This window comes from Aedes albopictus, chromosome 3 (genome assembly GCF_035046485.1).
Source record: "Aedes albopictus strain Foshan chromosome 3, AalbF5, whole genome shotgun sequence".
Lineage (NCBI taxonomy): Eukaryota > Metazoa > Arthropoda > Insecta > Diptera > Culicidae > Aedes > Aedes albopictus.
The window spans coordinates 367,675,835-367,698,278 of record NC_085138.1 but is presented as its reverse complement, the minus strand read 5'-3'; the positions used below and the strand labels follow the sequence as shown (position 1 = coordinate 367,698,278).

The window sequence follows — 22,444 nt, the reverse complement described above, 5'->3', positions numbered from 1 at the left end:
TTGAATCACTCCTGCGGTGGATACGATTGCTACTATCTTGCTGGTTATAATTTGGAACAGCCAGTGATTTTCGGGAGTAGTATACTTGGCTGCCGGGAGAAGTAGTGTACGGACCTAAGTGCGGACGTAAGTTACGGATGTGTAAAAGTTGAAAGTGAATTTGACCGAGGAGGAGCGGCCATCGCATTGTATGCGCCAAGTGTTTTGCTGAAACTGTTTTGTGACGGACATCAAGTGAGCTTGTATGGACAGTGATTGACTGGAGCGCGCGCTTGTGTGAAAAGCGATTGAACAGTTTGGAAGACCGTTGCACAGTGGTCCAAAATATGATTTTGTGTGACCAAAAGTCGAGAAATGGCAGAAGCAAAAGTGGCACTCGATCGATTGAATGAGGTGAACTGGTCGACGTGGAGGTTCCGAATGGAACTATTGCTGATGCGGGAAGATTTGTGGGCGATTGTCAAGGATCCCAAGCCAGATCCAGTGGACGTGACAACAGCCTGGAATAGGAAAGATGAGAAGGCACGAGCTTTGATCGGTTTGGCGCTTGAGGACAATCAGTTGATCCCTGTGGAGCGGACCTGGTGTGATGGTTAGAACACTTGACTATCACGCCGAGGACCTGGGATCGAATCCCACTCCCGAAAAACTCACAAAATGTGGGTTCTTCCTTCGGAAAGGAAGTAAAGCGTGGGTCCCGAGATGAACTAGCCTAGGGCTAAAAATCTCGTTAATACAGATAAAAAAAAATAGTTGGTCCACATTATGGAAGCTGCAACGGCGAAGGATATGTGGGAGAAGCTCAGAAGCTACCATGAGCGGGGATCACAATCGAACAAGATCCATGTTCTTCGGCTACTTTGTTCGATGCGATTGAAGGAAGGCGGAAGCATGTCGGACCATCTTACGGAGGCCTCGGAGTTGGTCCATCGTCTAGCCAGGATGGGCGAAACGCTCAAAGAACATCTGGTTGTAGCGATTCTACTATCCAGTCTGCCGGAGTCGTACAACGCGCTTGTGACAGCATTGGAAGGCCGCCCGGAAGACGATCTCAAGTTGGACTACATTAAAGGGAAGCTTTTGGATGACTGGCGAAGAAGAAGTTAAGATCAAACAGAGAACAGCGTCCTTGAAAAGGCCATGAAATCAACAGTGGAAGGTGAAAAGCGGAAGAATTTTGTTCGAAAGTGCTACTACTGTGGACGTGAAGGCCATTTCCAAAGAAACTGTCCCGTTTTGTTGGAGGAAGTGAAGGCTAGTATAGAGAAACAAGATGAAGTACAAACCATGACTGCAAGGCATTCGCATCCGGAAAGTGAATGTGAAGATCGTGGAATATGCTTCACGATGATTACGAGGAGTAACGAATCTGCCACGGGAGGATGGATTGTTGATACAGGGTGTACGAAGCACATGACTAATTCCACAGATGATCTCGGTTGGTGGAATCCATGTCCTAAAGAAGTGTTGTTAGCAGACGGAAAACAGTGAAGGCGAAAGGAAGCGTAAAAGGAAGGATTGCCAGAATCGGGATGAATGGTAAGAAAATTGATGTGACACTGAAAGAAATCCTGCACGTGCCTGGATTATCCAGGAAGGTGCTTTCGGTCAGTCGGATTACGGAAGACGGTTAAGGGCTGTCCATAAACCACGTGGCCATTTTTTTTTCCTGAATTTTAGACCCGCCCTCCCCCACCGTGGTCTTGCGTGGTTTCAGGCCGCACAATTTTTCGTGCTGTGGACAGAAAAAATAAACTAAGCGAATTAAATCCAAATTTATTTTATGTTTTTGGAACAGATAAGAAAATTAAAATACCAAATAAAAAAACCACGTGGTTTGGTTGAGACCCCCCACCCCCCTCCGTGGCTTTTCGTGGTCTTTTGGTAGACCCCCCCTTCCCCACTAGTGATCACGTGGTTTATGGATGGCCCCTTATACTGTTGTCTTTGGCTAGAAAGACTTCCGTATTATGGATGGAGCATTGCTGCTTGCTGTAGGTAAAAAGAGTGATGGTCTATACTATCTGCAGAAGAAAGTTACAAGATTGAGATTAGCTTTGAACTAGGAGGAGTTGATGATGTTTTAGTAGTCTGGCTGGGGGCTGCTAGCATAATAGAAAGATAGCGATGTCCGCCCCCTGGTCATATGACAGTTGTTTGTACGAGTCTATGTATGTGTGTGAATGAGATGGACAGTAGCATGGGACAAACATCAAATTCTCGCTCCAGTCGACTTTTTGGATCCCATTTAGGTCCCATATGAACTGTACAAAATTTCAGCTCAATCGGTGAAACTATAATTTAGCGCAAGCGGTTCAAAGTTTTCATAGGATTTACTATGGGAAAAGTTACACTTTCAAACAAAAAATCCTAGAGTCGCCCTTTGTCTCCTTAATTCAAATCAATCAACGCTTCTTATAGAACAATCATTTCTGAAACTTTCTTTCGAACACCGCAAAACGATTGGAAGCTTGTGGAAAAAGTTATTGATTCATTACTGATTAGTGATCTAACGAACGGCTTTTTGTTTCGTTTTATTAGCAGCAATGTAGCGAAGCTGTGGGTCCTGAGACGAGCTATTCCTGGGGCTAAACATCTCGTAATAGAGATAATAAACAGAGTTTCTGGCTTATCCAGTAAACTTATCAAGAATGCCATAGAGGAATTTTCGATAGGATCTCTGAAGGAATTTTTAGAATTCCTGTGGTGAAAGTTTTAGAAGAATCTATTTCAGAAAGTACTTCAGAAGGAATTAGGCAACAGGAAGAATCCCTGGAACCTTAGAAAAAAAATCATGGAGAACGTCATGGTGGAATCTCTAGAAGAATTCCACAGGAACTTCAGAATGAATTTATTAAGAGACATCTGAAAGTATTTTCAGAAGAATTTTTGGAAAAAATCCTGGAAGAATTCATTGGGGTATTCCCAGATGAAGCTTTGATTGAGTGAGGAATCATTGTAATTGAATGATTGAATATGTTTGAGTTTCCAGAAAGATTCTTGGAGGATTCTTGAAAGCAGTTCTAGAGAAACTCCTTGTGGAATCTTTGAAGACTTTGTAAATGTTTCTAGAATTTTTTTTTCAAGAAGTCCAGAGGAAATCTTTGGATTCTCCTAGAAGAATTCGTTTGAGATATATTTTGTGGACACTTTGCATGGAAAACAAGGGGAGCCACTGGATATATTCCGAAACAATTGTTTGATCGATTCTTAGAGGAAACCGAAAGAATTCTGCGAAAAATGTGTGAAAAAAAATCTTGGGTAAATCTTTGGAATAATTCATGGAGGAAATCCCTTGTGAAATCTCTGCAAGATACTCTTGATATACCTGGAATTCTTGGAGAGTTCTCTGGCAACTAAAGAAAGCTTTAAGAGTTTTTTTTTAAGAAAAGACCAAAGTTGTTTCCAGATGATTTTCCTATAGGGTCTAATGATAAAAATTCCAGATAAATTTCTGAAGGCATTCGTGGAGGAATCTCAGGATGAAATACCGAAGAAATCTCTGGAGAAATTCCTGAAACAAATATTCACTTGAAAAAACAAACGCTGTGAAGCAATTTCTGAAGCAACCACTGGAAAATATATGGATCTATTTCTAGAGCAACCTTTTGAGAATATTCGGAGGAGTCTCAGTAGAAATTCTTGGAGGAATCATTGAAAGACTTTTTGGAAGAATTCCAGGTAGAATCTCCTAAAGAGTTCCTGGAGAAACCTTTGAGTACATAATACCCTCGCAGAATATTTGGCGAATTACTGGAAGGATCACTGGAGAGGTCTTGAAGGAACGATTCCTGGCAACGCCATCTTCTTCGCCGAAACCTCATCTTATTTAATGATCCTTATTTTGTCTGTCGACATCGCCAGAAATCGCGCTTCCCGATTCGATAGTATCCTATTCTCTTCTCAAGTTTCACTTGATTCAAAAACAAAAAAAAATAACCCGGGTCTAATCCTTGAAAATGCCCGGGAACACTTGAATGAATTCTGGGTTTGAATCTCTTGCATGAAATCCATAAGGAACCACTAGAAAAATTCTGGAAAGCATTCTTAGAAGAATTCCGCAGAGAATTCCTAAAAGAATTTTGGAGAAGGCTCTAAATATCTCCGGAGTTTATGGGAGGAGTTTTTTGCAAAAATACAGCGAAGAATCCTCGGAAAATCCGGAAGGGATCTAATGCTCGTTGCCGGGAGAAACATCTCGAATAATTCCTGGAAAAATTCGAGTTGGATACTCGAATGATTTTCGGAAAGAAAATTTGGGAAACATTTTAAAAAAAAAATCCTTTCACTTCTTTCCAAAAAAAAAATTAGATTTTAATAGTGGAAGGCATATTTGGAATATTTCCAGAATTCATTCATGGGGAAAAAAATAGAAAGAATCCAAGGAAGAATTTAAGAAGGAACGTCTGTGAGATTTAAAAAAGAAATAATGGTAAGAATTTCCTGAAAGATTTCTGAGAGGATTCCGAAGGAAGTTAAAGTTTGTTGGAGTTTTGGATAGTAGTACGTATCTATCAAAGGATGCCAATTCTTAGTGGAATTCAAAGGAACAGTACTTAACACGATTTTCTTTTTACCTACAGATATTCTCCTAACAAGCCCAGGTTAATCATCATCAACGCTAAGATGTAAAGATACAAGCCAAATTCCAAGTGGGAACGTGCCTAGTAGTTCTTCAGCGTGCCAGAATCAAGCATCTGAATCACAGCAAATGCACTTCCACCAATCAATAATCAGTAGCCTCCAGCCACTCAACAGCTCTATTAATCTGTTCCCACTCTAATAAGGCGATGCTTCCAATTACTCGCAGTACAAATATTGAAACATTTTTTTCCACCATCATCGTGCCGGGTCCCCCAACGTCAATGTGACGTAGAGTTATTAGCGCACAGTTACAATTGTTCTCACCGTAACAACCTGCTCGCATTGAGCTGCGCGAGTTATGTGATTGATTTACTGTTTAGGAGCAACTGTCACCATTTAAGCGCCAAGCGGATTGCCGCGTGTCACGCACTCAACAGATTCAAGCATTCCTTACGTAATATATTACCCATCGATCAGGCCTCACTGGCGGGCAACCAACGCAAACCGTCGTCGTCGCCGTCGTCGCGATTCCCCAGTGGCACACTTGCGAGCGTACTACATACGAATGTTGGCGCTGACTGACTCGGCAGGACAGACAGACTGACTGGCTGAGGCTGCCCAAGGGTCAATGCCAGTGTCCGGCTGAGTCTCACACTCGCGATAGGGTTTGATTCTATTTAGGATCTGGATCACGTCCGATCGAATGATCAGTCTCAATTCAACTCTTGATTCACCGCACACGGTACGCGCGTAATGGCGGTTTTAAGATTAATTCGGGGCTTCTTCAGGCGCGTACGGATGCTTGCGGAAGAGTACTTTTCCAGTTCGTCGATTCACGGAATGCAGTACCTGGCGTCGAGTAGTAGACCGCCGATCGAGAAAGTGTTCTGGGTCTTGATTTTTATTGTGTCGATATCCGCGTGTACGATTTTGTCGCAGGCGATCTACAGGAAGTGGCAGCAGACTCCGGTGATCATTGCGATCAACGAAAGAATGACACCAATATGGGAGATTCCTTTCCCCGCGATCACCATCTGCCCAGAAGTTCACAACTACAGTGCCAGTGAGTTCAGAGTAGAGTGCGTGTACTACGCGTATCCGTACAAGGAGTGTGAAGTGACGACAACTTTGGTTGGAGAAATGCCTTGTGCGACGTTTAACGTGCTGTCCGCTAATCAAATGTTTCACCCGGAAGTGCTTGCCAATGTCACAAACTATCGATACCTTCGCGAAATAACGGAAGTGTCATCCTGGAACCTTGAACTCGGCTACAATAATAGCAATCACATTCCATCGTACCCAGTTCGAGCGTTTCGAATAGGGACCCTTCACGGTGTCTCCGTGGTCATACAACAACGTGCAATCCCGGAAGCTAATCGACACCGTCCGAACACTACGGCGTCCTTCCAAATCATCCTTCACGTACCGAACGAATATCCTCAAAGCTCGAACGTGTACTACGAAATCCCAGCCAACCAGGACGGTGAACTGCACATCACTCCTCACATGACCACCACTTCCGATGAGCTGGAGGACTATCTCCCCGCAAAGCGGCAGTGCTACTATCAAGGTGAGCGAAAGCTCAAATACTTCCAACACTACACCGTCGCCAACTGCGAACTGGAGTCTATCGACGACTACATCACCCGATACTGCGGGTGTGCCATGTTCCCGGTTCCAGGACGAGAGAACATCTCCGCGTGCAGCGTCGGCAGAGAAGATTCCTACTGCTGGATAGCAGAACAGGAAGGCCTCCAATACAGCATGTCCTTCGATCGGATCCACCTGTATCCGAAACCAGAAGACGACTGTCTCCCAGCTTGCACATCCATTTCCTACGACGCCGATGTCACGGTATTCCCCACCAAACGATTTCAACGAATGGAGAACAGGTTGGTACAAAACACCACTCACCCGTGTGTCGCCATCATCAATAAGCTCAAAACGACTTCCAACTGTTCTCCACAGCATAACCACCACCAATCTGTGGTTGGGCTTTCGGACGCCGCAGTTTGTCGCGTGGAAGCGGCGGGAGCTGTTCAGCGAGACCGATCTGATTGCCAGCATTGGCGGTCTGGTGGGCCTGTTTATCGGCGCGAGCCTGCTGAGCGCGGTGGAGATGATTTACTTTTGTGCCGTGCGGCTGTGGATGGTGCCGATGGCGAGGAAGGATAGCACAGGTGATTGTAGCAAATGTGGTGTCAAAGCTGGAGGTGCAAGTAGTGAAAAACCACCAGCGGGGTCGTTGAATGAAAAGTAGAATAAGGTGTGATGCTATTGATGTGTTTTAATTGAATACAGATAGTGGGCAATAAATGGCTCTTGTTATATACATTTGGCAAGGTAATTTTCATGTGATATTCTTGTGTGTTGCAAATATATGGATTCACCAAATTACTGAAACAATGGTTTAAGTGTGTCTGATAAAGCATGGCGATTTGTCATCAGTAATAAAACATCATCAAGATGCCTAACTATCTTAAAAGCCGAATATGACCGCAATGATTGCTCCTGCATAAATTTTCAAAAATAGTTTAACCCCCTGTCACAGATAAGCTGAATGGTATAATGTTTCAGAAATACATGTTTTATAATGCATTCGAGTAGTGATGTGGACAAGGCTTTGGATCGCCAATGTGGAGACGGCGGGTTCGATTCGAGATCTTTTCTCGACTTCCTTGGACATAGTGCGCTTGCCTCACAATTTTCAAATTAATGCAATGGGAGGCAAAGGAAGCTCCTCAATTAATAACTGCTAAAGTGCTCAAAGAACACTAAGCTGAAGAGAGGCAGGGCAAGTTCCAGTGGGAATATAGAGCCACATAGAAGAAGGAGAAGGAGAAAAATCGAAAAGGCATAAAAGAGAGAATTTGAGATGGCGCCAAGGGGTTTTCAAGGAAGTTCCCAGAGATACCCGAAACAGGGTGTTCCAGGGCGTTCCAGGAGGTTGTTTCTGAGGAGAGGGCGTTCCGACAGGTTTCATTGACGTTTCAATGAGATTACGAGGATTTCAGGGACGTGTCAATGGAACTGCAGAAGTTTCAGGGACGTTTCACGGGGATCTAAGGGCGATTCAGGGGTGCCTCAAAATCCTTTAACCCTTTGGAGTCTGAGGGGTCATATATGACCCCAACATAAAAACGGCTGTATGAATTAACTCATTCGATAAAAAAATACTGCCTTCGGCAAAGTTGTTGCAAATTAAGTCCTATATTAGGGAAAAATAGGAATATTTGTTTTTGAGACTTCATTGATAACCTAGAACACCCTGAACACCATGGAATTTAAAAAAAGAAATAATTGACATTCCAGTTGTTCTAAAAGCTGAACTTGGATGTGGGTTAAGTTTATATGTATTCATTTATCCTTCGTCAAGAATATTAAAAGGTGTTTTATATTCTGGGATGTTCTAGGTGTTCAAACTATCCTATATTGAAGTCCTTCAAATCTACAAGAATAATTTTATGTATTTTCGCCACAAGTGATAGCGTTGCATAACCTACTGGGGTCAGTGAAGATCTTGACATCTACAATGTCATTTATAGATATTATACGGATATTCCAAGTCAGCCAAACTACCTTGGAGTTCAGAACTTCAGGTCTACCCTTGTAACAGTAACTATATCTGTTATACCGAGTAACGTTGCATAATCAACCACGGTTGAGGGTCGTCCAATCTGTTCTATAATGAAGTCCTTCAAATCTATAAGTAAAACTTTATGTGTTTTCACCATAAATAAAAGTATTGCATAATCTGTTTGGAACCGCGAAGCTCTCGAAATATCATTTATAAACACTACAGGAATATTCTAGGTCAGCCAAACTACCTTGGAGTTCAGGACTTCAGATCTACACTCGTAATAACAGCCATATCTGCTATACTGAGTAACGTTGCATATTTATCCGTGGTTACTGGAGCAACCTGATGTCTACTTTTTTATTATAAACTTTTGGGACATTCAGGTTCGTTCAATTTGTTCTATAATGAAGTCCTTCAAATCTACAAGAAAAACTTTACGCGTTTTCACCATAAATAACAGCATAGAGTATTCTGCTGAGATCCGTGAAGCTCTAGAAATCTCAAATGTCATTTAGAGACCCTATGGGAATGTTCTAGGTCAGCTAAACTATCTTTGAGTTCAGAACTTCAGGTCTACTCGTAACATCACTCATCAGCTATATCTGACATACTGAGTAACGTTCCATAAACAATCGTGGTGACTGGACCAACCTGAAGTCTACTATATATTATTATGAGCCTTTGGGACATTGAAGATCGTCCAAACTATCCTGAAGTTTAGCTCTTGAAAGTAACAGTAGTTATTCTCACAATGAACTTTAAACTGTAATCTGTAATCTCCCTGGTGTAGCATGAGTCATTTCAAGATAGTTTTGAGATATTCCAGATCAACAACACTACTCCGGAGACCATAGCTTCAGGTCTACACTTGTAATAATAGCTTTTGTCACTACGTTAATAATCCACTGTACTTACAAAAGCAATAAGCGTTGTTATATATTTTTGGGATATTATGGGCTTTCTTGCTTTTTGAAACTTAGTTGATAAAAACAACTACTGTAACTTTCAGAAGACTTACTGGACATAATAGATTGCAAATCGTAGCTTTTAATGAAAGAAGTTACCGTTACACCCGTAGACTTTGGGATCCCAACTCAAGAACAGTTTGGATGACCTAGGATATCCCGACTGATCTGAGATTGTCTATTAAGGAGACTTACTGAACAGGATAGATTACAAATCATAGCTTTGTATAATGAAAGAAGTTACCACTACACCCGTAGACTTTGGGATCTAAACTCAAGAACAATTTGGATGCCTAGGATATCCCGACTGATCTGATACTGTCTGTTGAAATTTCAGAAGATTTACTGCACATGATAGATTACAAATCGTAGCATTTTATAATGAAGGAAGTTACCGTTACACCCGTAGACTTAAGGATCTAAACTCAAGAACAGTTTGGATGACCTATGATATCAAGAAAAAATATTCTTCGTAACATTCTACCGTTTTTATGCTATTGACCACCAAAACTATTGAAAAACGTAGAAAAAAAACCATACTAATGCTTGAAAAAATGCCGGCTTCAAAGGGTTAAAGGGCGTTACAGTGGTTTCAGAGGCATTTAAAGGCATTTTGTAAAGTTTCATGATCGTTTTAAGGGTGTTTGAGGAGCGGGAGTTTCAATGAATTTCAGTGGGCCCCCTTGACTCCATAAAACCCCCTGAAAACTCCTGAGATTTCCCAATGAGCCCCTGAGACCTCGTAAGCACCCCTGAAATATCCTGGAGACCTCCAGATACATCCCTGAAACTCCCTTGGAGCCTCTGAAACGCCCCTGAGACCCCATATGAAGTCAATGTGAAATTCCCTGAATCCCCTGAGATGACCCAGAGACCCCCTTCAACTCCCTGGAAAACCCATTGGACACCCTCGAAAAGTCTCTGCAATCTCCTGGTACCCCCTTTGGTGCTGTCGTGGTAAATTTAGAACTGGTTATCTACTCAAAAATTTAAATTATTGTGCCCCTATACTGGTACGCCTCCATGGAAATTACATTAATATGGCGCTTGATTAAGAATTATCATATTGAAATGTTTCATGAGTACTGCTAGAATTCTTCTAAAGATTCCTCGAAAAATTCTTCTAGATTGTATACCTTCTTATGTACATATAATGATTCCAGCAAAGTTCCTAAAAAAATTCCTTAAGGTATTATCTTGGAATGTATTCCTGACCAGTATTTTTTAAAGATTTTTCCACATTTTGTGAAATTTTAAACTAGTTCTTTTTCCATGAAACTCCTCGTTTATTTACTTGAACCTAGTCCACACGTTGCTTCATGAATTCCTTTAAAAATCCTCCTGCTTATCTTTCAGGATTTTATGGAAATTCTTTCAAAGATTGCTGCACAACACTTCAAGCATGTGTTCGTGTTTTCTTTAAACATTTATAAAAGAATTCGGGCAGGAATGAAACCAGATTTTCTCCCGATTGGGATTTTCTTCGTTTGGAATTTCTCCACAAATTCTTTTGTAAATTTCTCAAGAAGTTTTTCTAGCAATTACCCCAGGGATTTATCTAGGAATTTCTCCAAAGATTTTTTCAAAAGATGCTATTTCTGGAAATTTTTTATGATATTTTTTCCAGGTTTTTCAAGTACCTCTTCCAGAAGTTATTGTTGCAATTCCTTCATATATTTAGGGATTCTATTTTCTCAGGCAACTGTTTTGAAATTCTTCTTCAAAAATCTCATTGATTCTTCAGCTAACTCCTCCAGAAGTTTTTTTATCTGTATTAACGAGATTTTTAGCCCTAGGCTAGTTCATCTCGGTACCCACGCTTTACTTCCCTTCCGAAGCTCCCACAGTTTGTCCTGCAGGGATTTCTTAGAGTATATATTCAAATCTTTCTTTGGGTATTCCTTCAGTTTTCTTCGCTAATGCTTCAGAAATTTTTCCATATATTATCTCAGAAACTCCTACAGAAACCACTCCAGAATCTTTTCGTTGGCATTTTTCGACGACTGATCCAAGAAATTCTGCTTTGAATACCTATTAAGAGTTCTCAAGCTCTGCTAGGTATTCTTTCAAAGATTCCTTCAAGCACAAAATTATTCATTTAGAAATTTCTTCAATGATTCTCTTAAAAAATCTCCCGGGATTTGAATTTGCAGGATTTCTTTCAGAAATTTCTCCAGTACTTCAATGGTTGTTGTTTACCTATCTCTTCAGAAGTAGAATAAAAAATACTTTCAATAATTCCTGCAGAGGTATCTCAATGAGATCGCCCAATAGTTGCTTTAAAAAAACCTCCAGAGATCCCTAGACATTTATTGAGGAGTTTTTGCAAGAATTTCACCAGTACCTTTGTCTGTTATTTCTGCAGACATTTTTTTTAGAGATGAATTCAGTAATTATCATCCACGGATTTCTCCAAAAGTCCATCCCGAAATTTTCCAGCCATTTTTCTTTGGACTAACTTCCAGAGTTCCTCCAGAAACCTCCTATGATTTTTCAAAGAGCAGTGGAGGTATCGTAAGGATTTTTTCAGGTATTCTCAGGCATTCATCCAGAAATTGTTCAAAAGGTGACGTCAGAAATTTCTTCAGGATTTTTTATTCGTGAATTCCTCCCGCGATTCCATCAGACCATCCTGCAGGTTTTCCCTCAAATTCCTTGAGAGCTCTTTCAAGATTTATTCCAGTGTTTCTTATTTTTAAATTATTTTTTATCTGTATTAACGAGATTTTTAGCCCTAGGCTAGTTCATCTCGGAACCCACACTTAACTTCCCTTCCGAAGGAAGAACTCATATTTTGTGAGTTTGTCGGGAGTGGGTTTCTCATGAAATTTCTGAGAAAAAACTTCTGAAAAAAAAACCCTTGGGGGAGTATTTGAAACGAATCCTTCACAAATCTCTGAAAGAATCCTTGAAGATATGTTTGACTGAGTCGCAGCCAAAGTTTCTAAAAAGAATTCTCGTAAGAATTTCTGCGGCAATTCCTGAAAGAATTTCTTAAGGAATTACTGCAAGAGACATTGAAAGATTTTTTGAATGAATCTTTGTAGGATTTATAAAGAATATTCTAGAGGAATTTTTAAAAAGTAACATGGAGGACTTTTGAATTAGTCCCTTGCCGATTTTTTTTTGAAGAATTGCCTACAATTCTGAAACAGTCTATGAAGATATTTTTATGTGAATTTCAGAAGAAATCCGAGTAGATATTTTTAAAAGCAGCGCTGAGTGAATTGTTGAAGGAATTTCCAGTAAAATTCATGTAAAAATCTCAGAAGTATTATTCTTGAATGAATCTCTAAATGAATAGATAAAGATCTTCTGAACGAATTTCTTTAAAATTCGGAAACTAGACGATAAACCCTTGAAAGAATTCCTTTAAAAGTTCATTGAGATTTTTTTGGGAAAACTTCTTGAAACATTTTCTGAAAGTAATCTTGGAGCATTTTTGGATATATTTTAGAAGGAATTTCTGAAGACTCGTAAGACAGGTAAGCTTCTGTAAATATTCTTAGGAAATATCTTGAAATATTTGTGAAGGATTACTTTTAGAAATGAATAAGAGATCTGAAACAAAATTATTAAGAAACCGTGGATAAATTCTTAGAGTTATCCTTTAAGAAATTGTCAGAGATTTTTCTGGCAAAAACATGGAGGGATAAATGGAGGACATCCTGAAAGAATCTTTAGAGAAGTTTCTGCACAAAACTCTTAAAGTGATAACGCAAGCATCTCTTGATAAACTCCAGTAGGATTATCTGTATGCATCCTTGAATGAGTTTCTGGACATATTCCTGCGGGGATTTTCAGTGGAATCCATATGGCTTCTTTGAGAAATACCTGTATGGATTTCTAAAGGTATCTCTGGAAGATTTTCTGAAGGAATCACTGGAATAATATATGAGAAAATATTTGAATACTTTTCTTAAGCAATGCCCTACCTTGAAGAATATCTAAAGTAATGCTTGGTGGAATTTCAGAAGAAGCTCGTGGAAATTTACCTAAAAAAACTCTTGTCGATTTTTTGGAAAAAAATTGAGAGAATATTTGAAACTTCTTTCAGATAAAATTTCCTAAGGAATTCCTGGAAGATTTTTTGAAGAAAACAGGAGTTTTTGAAACACATCTTGCGTGATCTTGAAACCAAATTCCAATTTTGGACAAATTATATCTCTGGACAAATTAATGGAGGAATCTCATGGAACCATTTCTAAAGGAAACTATGAAATATTTGCTTAGATAAATTTTTGGAACAATTCTGAACCTTTCTGAATGATTCTTTGAAGGATACTTGAAAGACTTTTCGTACGGTTTTCCAAAAGAAACTACGGAGGAAGTTCTGAAGAAATCCATAAAAGTTTTTCAAGAGGAAATTTTTGAAAAAACTCTGAAGGTTTCTCTGAAGGAATTTCTAAAGGAAATTTTGAAACGAACTTTAAATAGAAACTGTGAAAAACTTTCTGAAGAACTTCCGAAGGATACTTCCGCAATTCCTCCCTGAATTTCTTCTGGCGTTCTTCCGAAAGTATGTTTTTCAGTATTCCTTCTGAAATTCCTCCCAAGAATTCTGTTCTTATTTCTCTCTAGATTCTGTGATATCTCGTACGATATTTCTAGAGATTGCTCCGGCGATTCCTCCCCGGATTCCTGGTATACTTCAATGGAATTTCACAGAGGTTTCGTTGAGAATTTGTTCCAGAATTCATTCTAGTATACATTTAGAAATTCATCTGGGAATTCCTCCTGGAATTTTTAAAATTCTTTCTTCAAGGATTTTCCCAGGGACTCCATTGAAGGCGAAACTGGACGCATTTCCTTATTTTTTAGTTTTTGATTTTTTTAATTAAATAACGAAGAAATATTTTCAAAATCGGTTTTCGTTAACATGTACAGTATCGATCACGGTATTTTCAGATTTCTTTTTCGTGGTAGAAAATGTTTGTCGTTTTTGCAGAAACCATCCCAAGTTCCATTTTTTAGTCAAATAGTCTAGAAGAGGTTCTAAGAACAATCATAAAACCGAAATGAAAGGTATAAGGTTTTACAACGGTTATCAAAACCGCTTCAAGACTAAGTGGTTATCAAAATATAATAGAAAATGTTTTTTTTTTTAGTTTTTTTGTATTTGTGAATTTTAACTTAATGCTAATTCTTCACACATAATAGAAAATGGTTTCTTCTAAAATTAAACTATTTTCCACTACGTATTTAATCTATGATTCATACTCTACATGTATACGAAACCCGATTTTGAAAATATTGCTTCGTTATTCAATAACAAATAAAATAAACAAAAATGATGAATTAGTCCCAGTTTCGCCTCATGGATCCCTCCTGGGATTGGTCCAAGAAATCCTCGCGGGAGTCCTATAATTCTTTCAGAGATTTTTCTCAGAATTTCTATAAGGACTCCTAACCGGATTCTTTTAAGGACTTTTTCCTAAATTTCTGTAGAGGTACATAACAGGATTTTGCCGGAATATTTTGGAGGAATTATTCATGATTTTTTTCTTCTCAGGACGTTCTTCTACAAGGATGTAGACACTTGAAGTATTTTTGGGCAAAGCACGTTTAATTGACGAATTGCGAGATAAATTAGTGAAAAAGTTACCACTTACTTTGGTGGGATTCGAACCCACGGCTCCGTATCGCTAGTCCAGCGCTTTAACCAACTAAGCCACAGAACAAGTTACCGTTGAATAACGCTGCAACTAGCTCTTAAAGCCTGTGTCCGCAATAATCGGGACACAGAAATATGGCTGCAACTCTGCAATATATTCATTAAAATTGCTAAAATTTTGCCTGATAATATATCAAGATGTGTTTATTTCACCAGCAAAATTTCAATTGAATCGGTGAAGTACCTTTCGTTGTAGCAATGAAACAGTAGAACGCGAGCAATTGAATTTTGTACAGCCACTGCTTTAGCTTGTCAACGCTGTAACTTTTGAGTTTGACAAAAGAAATGGCTGAAATTTTGAACACAAACCTCTCAATACAAATCCCTTGCATAGGCAAAATTTCAAAAAAATCGATGCACTATCAACAATTTTATAGCCGAAACATATATTGTGGCTAACCGTGATTTTAGCCCCTCAGGCAACAATTAGTGAGCACCCCTTATTGTTTCGATTGTATTGTTGAAAGTACTACACCAACAATCACCAACTTTTGCAGGAATAATACACACATAATCAACTACTTTCTGTGAAAATTTCATGAAAAATGGCAGAGACATTCAAAAGTTATGAATGGGCAAACATCGCACATGAAAAACATGAAACATTTTCACTAACACTATCCCCTATCAACACCAGTGTCTTTCAAACCAATCGATAAAAGTTGATGAAATTTTGCAAGAAAGTGTCTCTATAAGTATCATAACTGCTCACAAAATTTCATAATTATCCTCACAGAACTTTGAATTGTAGCGGAAAAGAACCATCTAGTATGCGAATGAAAATTGGTGATGATTGTACAAAATCTTAAAAACCACGTCTGTTTGTTTCTCATCCACAGTTAAAAGTATTGCATCGATTTTAATGAAATATTGCACAAATAATAAACATACATCAAATAATTCTCAGTTAATTTTTGATCAATTTTTATTGATTCAGTACAGAGTTACTGCCATACTTCTGTGTCCCGATTATTGCGGATACAGGTTTTAGATTGTGAGGAGTTACATTGAAGATTACTTCTGAATAGGTGATAGGTTCCATCTTTTTCGTTAAATTTTGTATGTTTGTTTCATAGTATAATAAATATTGATAGTAACTTTAAAAACTAAATTTGTGAGCTAGCTTGGGCTTAAACGGGTTAACGATCCTCATATATTATTTTATTAGGTAGGTTTCTCATGGTAAGTAACACGGGAAATGCTAAAACAAAGAGCATTTATGACGCCATGGCATTGCGTATACCTTTCATCGCTCCATAATGTTGACGTTTAACGGAGGTGAAAATGAATTCTAATTTGCATGCGTACGTTCATTACAAACCCCGCGACGACCAAAGCGTGCTGAACTGCCATTTTCATAACGTTGAAATTCCCACAGAAGTGCACAGCCATTCCTTCCCCAACGTTTCTCTGGGAGCTCGTTGATTTCCTATTGGGGTTGTAAATAAATCAAGAAAAACAACACCCAACCCGCCAGGATGGAAATGTACTTTTAATTGGAAACAAACATGTTCATTTGCATACGGATGGAGCTGACCTTGTTCCATATAGCTATGCCCGTCCGATTTACGCCTGCTGAGCTGAGCCGAAAGGGATTCATTTCTTTTCCTCCCGGGACGTGTTGCTTCTACATGCAATACTGTGGTCCGGTCCGGAAGTTCGTGCTTCACGCCAATCCCGTGGCGCCCTGGCTACGCAACCTGTTGCATATTCATCGGCCTACGGCGTGGAATTTGTTATTCTTGGATTGCGGAAAACACTGACCGACGATGACGACGACATCAGAAACGATTCGACCGTCGCGAGAAATGGAGCGCTCGAAAGTTCAGCTGGCGTCCGCCGGAGCCAAGGAGCTGTTTCTGGAATACTGTAGCAACAGTTCGGTGCACGGAGTTCGATATTTCGGATGCCGGGAACGATCGCTATGCGAAAAGTTCTGGTGGGTGGTTGTGTTTGTCCTGTCAGTGGGAAGTTGTGTGATGTTGATCCTGAAAACGTACCAAAAGTGGGACCAAACACCGGTGATTGTGAGTTTTAACGAAAAATCTACTCCGGTGTGGCAGATTCCGTTTCCGGCGGTGACCATTTGTCCGCAGACCAAAGTTAAAAGTGAAATTTTGAACTTTTCTCGAGATTTTGGAGAGTTCATCAACATGGACTCTGGTGAAGCAGGAGATTTCAACCGAACAGACTATCTTTTGACAATGATGCAGCTATGTGAGAGGACGTTTTACACCATCGTATTGAGAGAAGCACACTCGCTGCCTAACAAAGCAAGTCACCAAAGTTATGCCTCGATTGTCCGCGAAATGTCTCTTTCAATGTACCAGATGATGGAATATTGCATGATCCGAAGTGAACTCAAATTTTGTGAGGACATGTTTAGCCACACTATGACCGAAGAGGGTATCTGCGTGAGTTTTAACCTTTTGTCCGCTGCAGAACTGCTTCGCACCGATGTTATTCAGACGGTGGATCCGTATTTGTCGGAACATCATAAAGCTCCACACTGGACGCTTGAACAAGGATACTCCTCAGAGGCAACGCTCAGTTCATACCCCTATCGAACCCTTGGACCCGGTTACTCCGCAGGCCTTTCACTACTTCTGTTATCCAGCAACCACGACCTGGACTATCTCTGCCGTGGACCAGTACAAGCTTTCAAAGTTCTGCTGCACTCTTCCGCCGAGTATCCACAAGTTTCCCAGAGATTCGTCCACGTTCCGGTGGATCAAGAAGTCACCATCGCCGTAAAACCACAAATGGTCACAACAACCGAGGGACTTCGCAGCTACACTCCGGAACGCCGCCAGTGCTTCTTCAACAACGAACGGTATCTGCAGTTCTTCAAAATCTACACCCAGGACAACTGCGAACTTGAATGCCTCACAAACTACACTCTTCAGCGCTGCAATTGTGTCAAATTCTCCATGATGTACGCCAACGACACCCCAGTTTGCGAAACCAATCAAATCTATTGCATGCTTGATGCGGAGAACGACCTTCTGGAGATGGACCTGGTCAGCCATCAGGACCAGCAGGCGAACTTCCGAGCTCAGTGCAACTGCCTACCGGCGTGCACTTCCATCCAATACGACGCGGAAATCACGCAAACGGACTTCGACTGGCAGAAGTGGAGCCAGGCCATCGAACTTCCTCTCAATAGCACCACAGGGTAAATTGCGTAAATTCGATTGATGATGAACACGAAGGTGACTCATTTCCTCTCGCTCGGTTTCAGAATGCACGTGGCCCGACTGGGAATCTATTTCAAGGAGGCGCAATTCATGACTTCGAAGAGAAGCGAGCTGTACGGGTTGACCGATTTCCTGGCCAATTGCGGAGGGTTGCTGGGGCTGTGCATGGGTGTTAGTTTGTTGAGTTTGGTGGAGCTGTGTTACTTTTGTACGGTGCGTCCCTTTTCACTGTGGAGGAAGCAGAAACGTGCCGAAGTGGATGCGAAAAACTTGAAATATGACGAAGTGCCGGGAATAAGTTTGCTGTCGATGTCGATGAAAGGAGATAAGGAGTTACAGTGATTCGTCAAATTTATGTCCAATTATGATGTTTAATGGTCGACATTTTGTGATATTATATAGACAAGTGGAGATTGTGATTACATTCAAATAATTTACAGCAGGTTTTAATAACAATGCTAGGTGTACTCTTAAACCATAATGATGTTTCTCTTTATTGTTATAATGGAATAAAACTCTTCATGAGCAAACAAATATACTCACATACATATTTCGTCGTAAGGAACACTAGCACAGACAAACAGATGTAACACACTGATTAAACGGTCTATTGAAAAATTAGATTGTTGGCCAACTGTCCATTCGTAGCGCTCGCATCGTTTTTGTTCGAGTTTGATGGTTGCCTACTACCCCCACCTAGTTGATTTTCTTCTTCTTCTTCTCCTTCTTCTTCTTCTTCTTCTTCTTCTTCTTCTTCTTCTGTATGGCTCTACGTTCCCACTGGAACTTGGCCTGCCTCGCTCCAACTTAGTGTTCTTTGAGCACTTCCACAGTTATTAATTGGAGGGCTTTCTTTGCCTGCCATTGCATGAATTTGTATATTGCGAGGCAAGCACAATGATACACTATGCCCAGGGAGTCGAGAAAATTTTCCCGGCCGGAACGGGAATCGAACCCGCCGTCTCCGGATTGGCGATCCATAGCCTTAACCACTAGGCTAACTGGAGACCCTCCTAGTTGATATGGTTGGCCAAACTCAGTAATTTTAGCATCGGGTAAACATGTTTTCGTGAATATGATTTGAATCGGAAAATGTTCGAAGTGTTACGTCTGCTTGTCTGTGACATTATTAAGGTTAAACTTTATTTTTAAATTAGTTTTTTTGTCACCCATAAGCTTCAGTAAAATGATTGTTGTGGAGCGGACCTGGTGTGATGGTTAGAACACTTGACTATCACGCCGAGGACCTGGGATCGAATCCCACTCCCGACATACTCATAAAAATGTGAGTTCTTCCTTCGGAAGGGAAGCAAAGCGTGGGTCCCGAGATGAACTAGCCTAGGGCTAAAAATCTCGTTAATACAGATAAAAAAAAAATGATTGTTCCATTAAGCCTAAGGGGTTGCTCAACGAGCTTGTTGTTCGCACGAAAAAAAAAAAATAACCAAATGTAGGAAAAAAACAAGGTTGAGATTTTTGCCGCTAGACAGCGCTTCCTATCGCTAAAAGCTGAGGATATTAGTTGCTTGGCTACTAGAATTGTAGTCTGACCAAAAATTAACGACTTTGGCCATTTTGGACACAAATCGGTTGGATAACCTCAATCCTAGCCTCAATCCGTAATCACGGTTGGATGGTACTAATGATGTGAATAATAATCTGAATTAAAAAAAATATCAAGCCAAGAGCTAGAAAACCTATTGATCAAATGTTCGGATATTTCGTAACCGGCGAGAAGGGCATTTATAAGACATCATTTGCTGCTATTGTCTGACCGCTTAAATTTTATAATTTTCACTCAATATATTATTTATAGCTCTAGGAGTTGCAGTTTTTCTGCAGGGTTTTGTGATTTCTTATTTCTTATTTTGCTGTAAGGAGATTCTTGCACGCATTTTTGGATGATTTCAAGTATTTCTTAAATATGTATTCCTTTCCATATATGTTTCTGGACATTCCACTAGATATTTTTGTTCCGACGAATACCTCCCGAGGTTTGTCTAGATATTTCAAATAGGAAAAAAGGATGAATTGAAAAATGAGAATCAGAGAATGTTGAGGTGGTGAATGACAGCCAGAATTGATTGTTGATTATTGGGATGTTCATTAGGGTGCAGCTTATTTTCCAAAAGTTGTTGAATCCTGAAATTCGTATGCTCTTCTAGATTCAAATCACATAAAAAAAGAAACCTTTGGATATGACCCAAACATATTGGATATTTAGAGGCGCAAACGTTTCAAAGTTGAATTTTTGATTAATTAAAAGATGCTGTTTCTTCAAGTGCCATATCTTTCTAAATATTGATTTTTATTTAAATTTGGTGAACATTAAATTCTTCTACAGTCTTGCAAATTATGATTGTTTCATTAATTTTCTTCTTTTTTTTTTGAAAATTTGAACTTTGGGGTTGATAGCTTTTCAACTTATCGAATACCTTTCAGGAATTCGGGAATTTATCCTGAGATTTCTAGGAGAAATTTATTTTGGATCATCATCAGAAAACCCTTGCCGACTTTCTTAATTAATTTTTCAAGAGATTCCTTCTGGGACTCCTCCACGTATACCTTTGGAAATCATTCAGGGATTTCTTCGGAAAACTATCCAATATTTGCTTGGAGAACTTGTTGGATTCCATCGGGAAATCCTCGGGTTATTTAATTCGTAATTTCCCTGGGATTTGTCCGCTAAATTATTTCAGATATTCTCTCGGAATTCTCGAGGATGTCTGCCAGAGATTCCATCGAGAATTTTTCCAGGAATCTTCTACAGCTTTTTCAGGAAATCCTCAGGCGATTCCTTCAATAATTGGGTTTTTAAATTTTGAAAAATGTATTGATTTTTTGAATTTATACGAAAGAGCACCTTTTTCTGAGTCACTATGATTTTTTTCAGATTTTTAGAACTTTGTTTCGGTACCTAAAATCAATTTCAAAGAGATTTTTTGAAATCACCTTTTGACAGCTCGGCAACTGCTTGACAGCTCCGCTCAGTACAAAATGCGACGAGGGGTGATTAAACAAATCGCTCCCATAGAAACTTCAAATTGATTTTTAAATAGGTTCCCGGACTCCAAAATTCACGAAAATTTGGATTTCGGCTCAGTTTGACATGCAGATTCAGAATATCGAATTATCTCAACACCGTTAAAGAAGCCAATTCTCCAGCGATTCCTTTGGACTTTGCTCCAGACATTTCTCAGAAGTTCCGCCAGGATTTTTTTTTTTGAATCATTTTCTCACGTTTGCTTAGGAAAATTACGAGAAATCTTTTAGGAATTTCATACGGAAAATTTCCAGGGATTCCTGTACGAAATTCAAGGGGAAATTGGGGAATCCTTCAGGGACTGTTGATGGAAATCCACGAGGAAATTCTTCAGGGATCCTTCCAAAGATACCTTCTGTAAATTCCCCGGGTATTTGTTCGAAAATTCATCCACGGAATCCTAAGGGATTTTTTCCTAGGATCTTTAAGAAAAATCTCTAGGGATTTTGTTTTGGAATTCATCTATTGATTGTTTGGGAAAATCCTTCACGGAATCTTTCGGGAAATTATTCAGATATTCCTTAGGAAAAACCTCCAACAGAACAAGCCCGTACCAAAGGGAGGGGTTTTAGGAATTCAATCCCTCCCTTTGCCATGATTTCAAATCTAGTCGCCTCATTTTAGAATACGAAAAACCCTGCAAGGGGGAAAAAACATTCTTTCGGGAAATTCTTCTAGGATTGCCGCTAGGACTTCTGCGATAATTCCCCATGAAACTCTTTTTGGAATGTTTCGAATGTCCTTCAGGAATTTCTTAGATAAAACCATCGGACATTGCTTTTGTGAATTCTCCGGGTTTTCGTTCGGAAATTCTTTCATGGATTTATTAATGTATTTATTCAATGGTTCCTTCGGAAATTCAACTACGGATTGAATCAGGAAATTATCCTATTGTTTCTCTAGGGATTCTTTTGGTAACTCTTTTGGAAAATCCATACATTCGGGAAATTTTTCATGGATTCCACTAGGATATCTTCGAGGGATTCCTTTGATAATTTTTCTATAATGGCTTTATGGATTCCTTTAGGCCTTGATTATTAAAAAAAAAACCTGCAGGAATTTCTTCGGTAATTCCTCAGGAATTCTTCCAGAGAATCTTTCGGTAAACTCTTCTGGGATTACTTCTAAGTTCTTTTAGAATTTCTTCGAGAAATGTACCTGATATTCCTTTTGTAAATTCTCCGGAAACTCCTCCACAGATTTCTCAGGGAATTTCTTCAGGGATTGTTCGAGAAATCCAATTCTGTATGGATTTTTGGACATCCCTGTAGAGATTCCTTCAGAAATTTCTCTAAAGATTTCTTTCTGAAAATCTGTAAGGAATGCTTAAGAAAATCCTCCGGAAGCTCGTTTAGAAACACCTTGAGGGCTTTTCTGACTAATATTTAGGCATGTCTTTAG

General features: G+C 39.7%; 3 protein-coding genes and 1 pseudogene across 3 annotated transcripts; all 4 read left to right on the top strand.

Annotated features, from left to right (window-relative positions):
- The first annotated feature begins 4,578 nt into the window (after nucleotides 1–4,578).
- On the top strand, nucleotides 4,579–6,844 carry LOC134289506 (pickpocket protein 28-like; annotated as a pseudogene).
- Nucleotides 5,338–6,844, top strand: LOC134290924 (pickpocket protein 28-like). Its single transcript, XM_062858155.1, has 2 exons — nucleotides 5,338–6,476; nucleotides 6,553–6,844. The coding sequence occupies exons 1-2, from the start codon at nucleotides 5,338–5,340 to the stop codon at nucleotides 6,842–6,844; spliced, it is 1,431 nt and encodes a 476-aa protein (XP_062714139.1).
- A 9,142-nt stretch (nucleotides 6,845–15,986) lies between these two features.
- Nucleotides 15,987–19,006, top strand: LOC134291767 (pickpocket protein 28-like). Its single transcript, XM_062859926.1, is given in 1 exon segment — nucleotides 15,987–19,006. A coding segment is annotated over 1 exon segment (1,770 nt). The 5' UTR covers nucleotides 15,987–16,572; the 3' UTR covers nucleotides 18,343–19,006.
- Nucleotides 16,573–18,342, top strand: LOC134290923 (pickpocket protein 28-like). Its single transcript, XM_062858154.1, has 2 exons — nucleotides 16,573–17,978; nucleotides 18,045–18,342. Exons 1-2 carry the CDS (start codon nucleotides 16,573–16,575, stop codon nucleotides 18,340–18,342), a joined length of 1,704 nt encoding a protein of 567 aa, XP_062714138.1.
- Nucleotides 19,007–22,444: the final 3,438 nt, after the last annotated feature.

Coding starts and splice junctions, on each gene's coding strand:
- LOC134290923 (XM_062858154.1), top strand. CDS start 16,573: ATGACGACGACATCAGAAACGATTCGACCGTCGCGAGAAATGGAGCGC. Junction 17,979..18,044: donor CCTCTCAATAGCACCACAGG/GTAAATTGCGTA, acceptor GCTCGGTTTCAG/AATGCACGTGGCCCGACTGG.
- LOC134290924 (XM_062858155.1), top strand. CDS start 5,338: ATGGCGGTTTTAAGATTAATTCGGGGCTTCTTCAGGCGCGTACGGATG. Junction 6,477..6,552: donor TTTCAACGAATGGAGAACAG/GTTGGTACAAAA, acceptor TGTTCTCCACAG/CATAACCACCACCAATCTGT.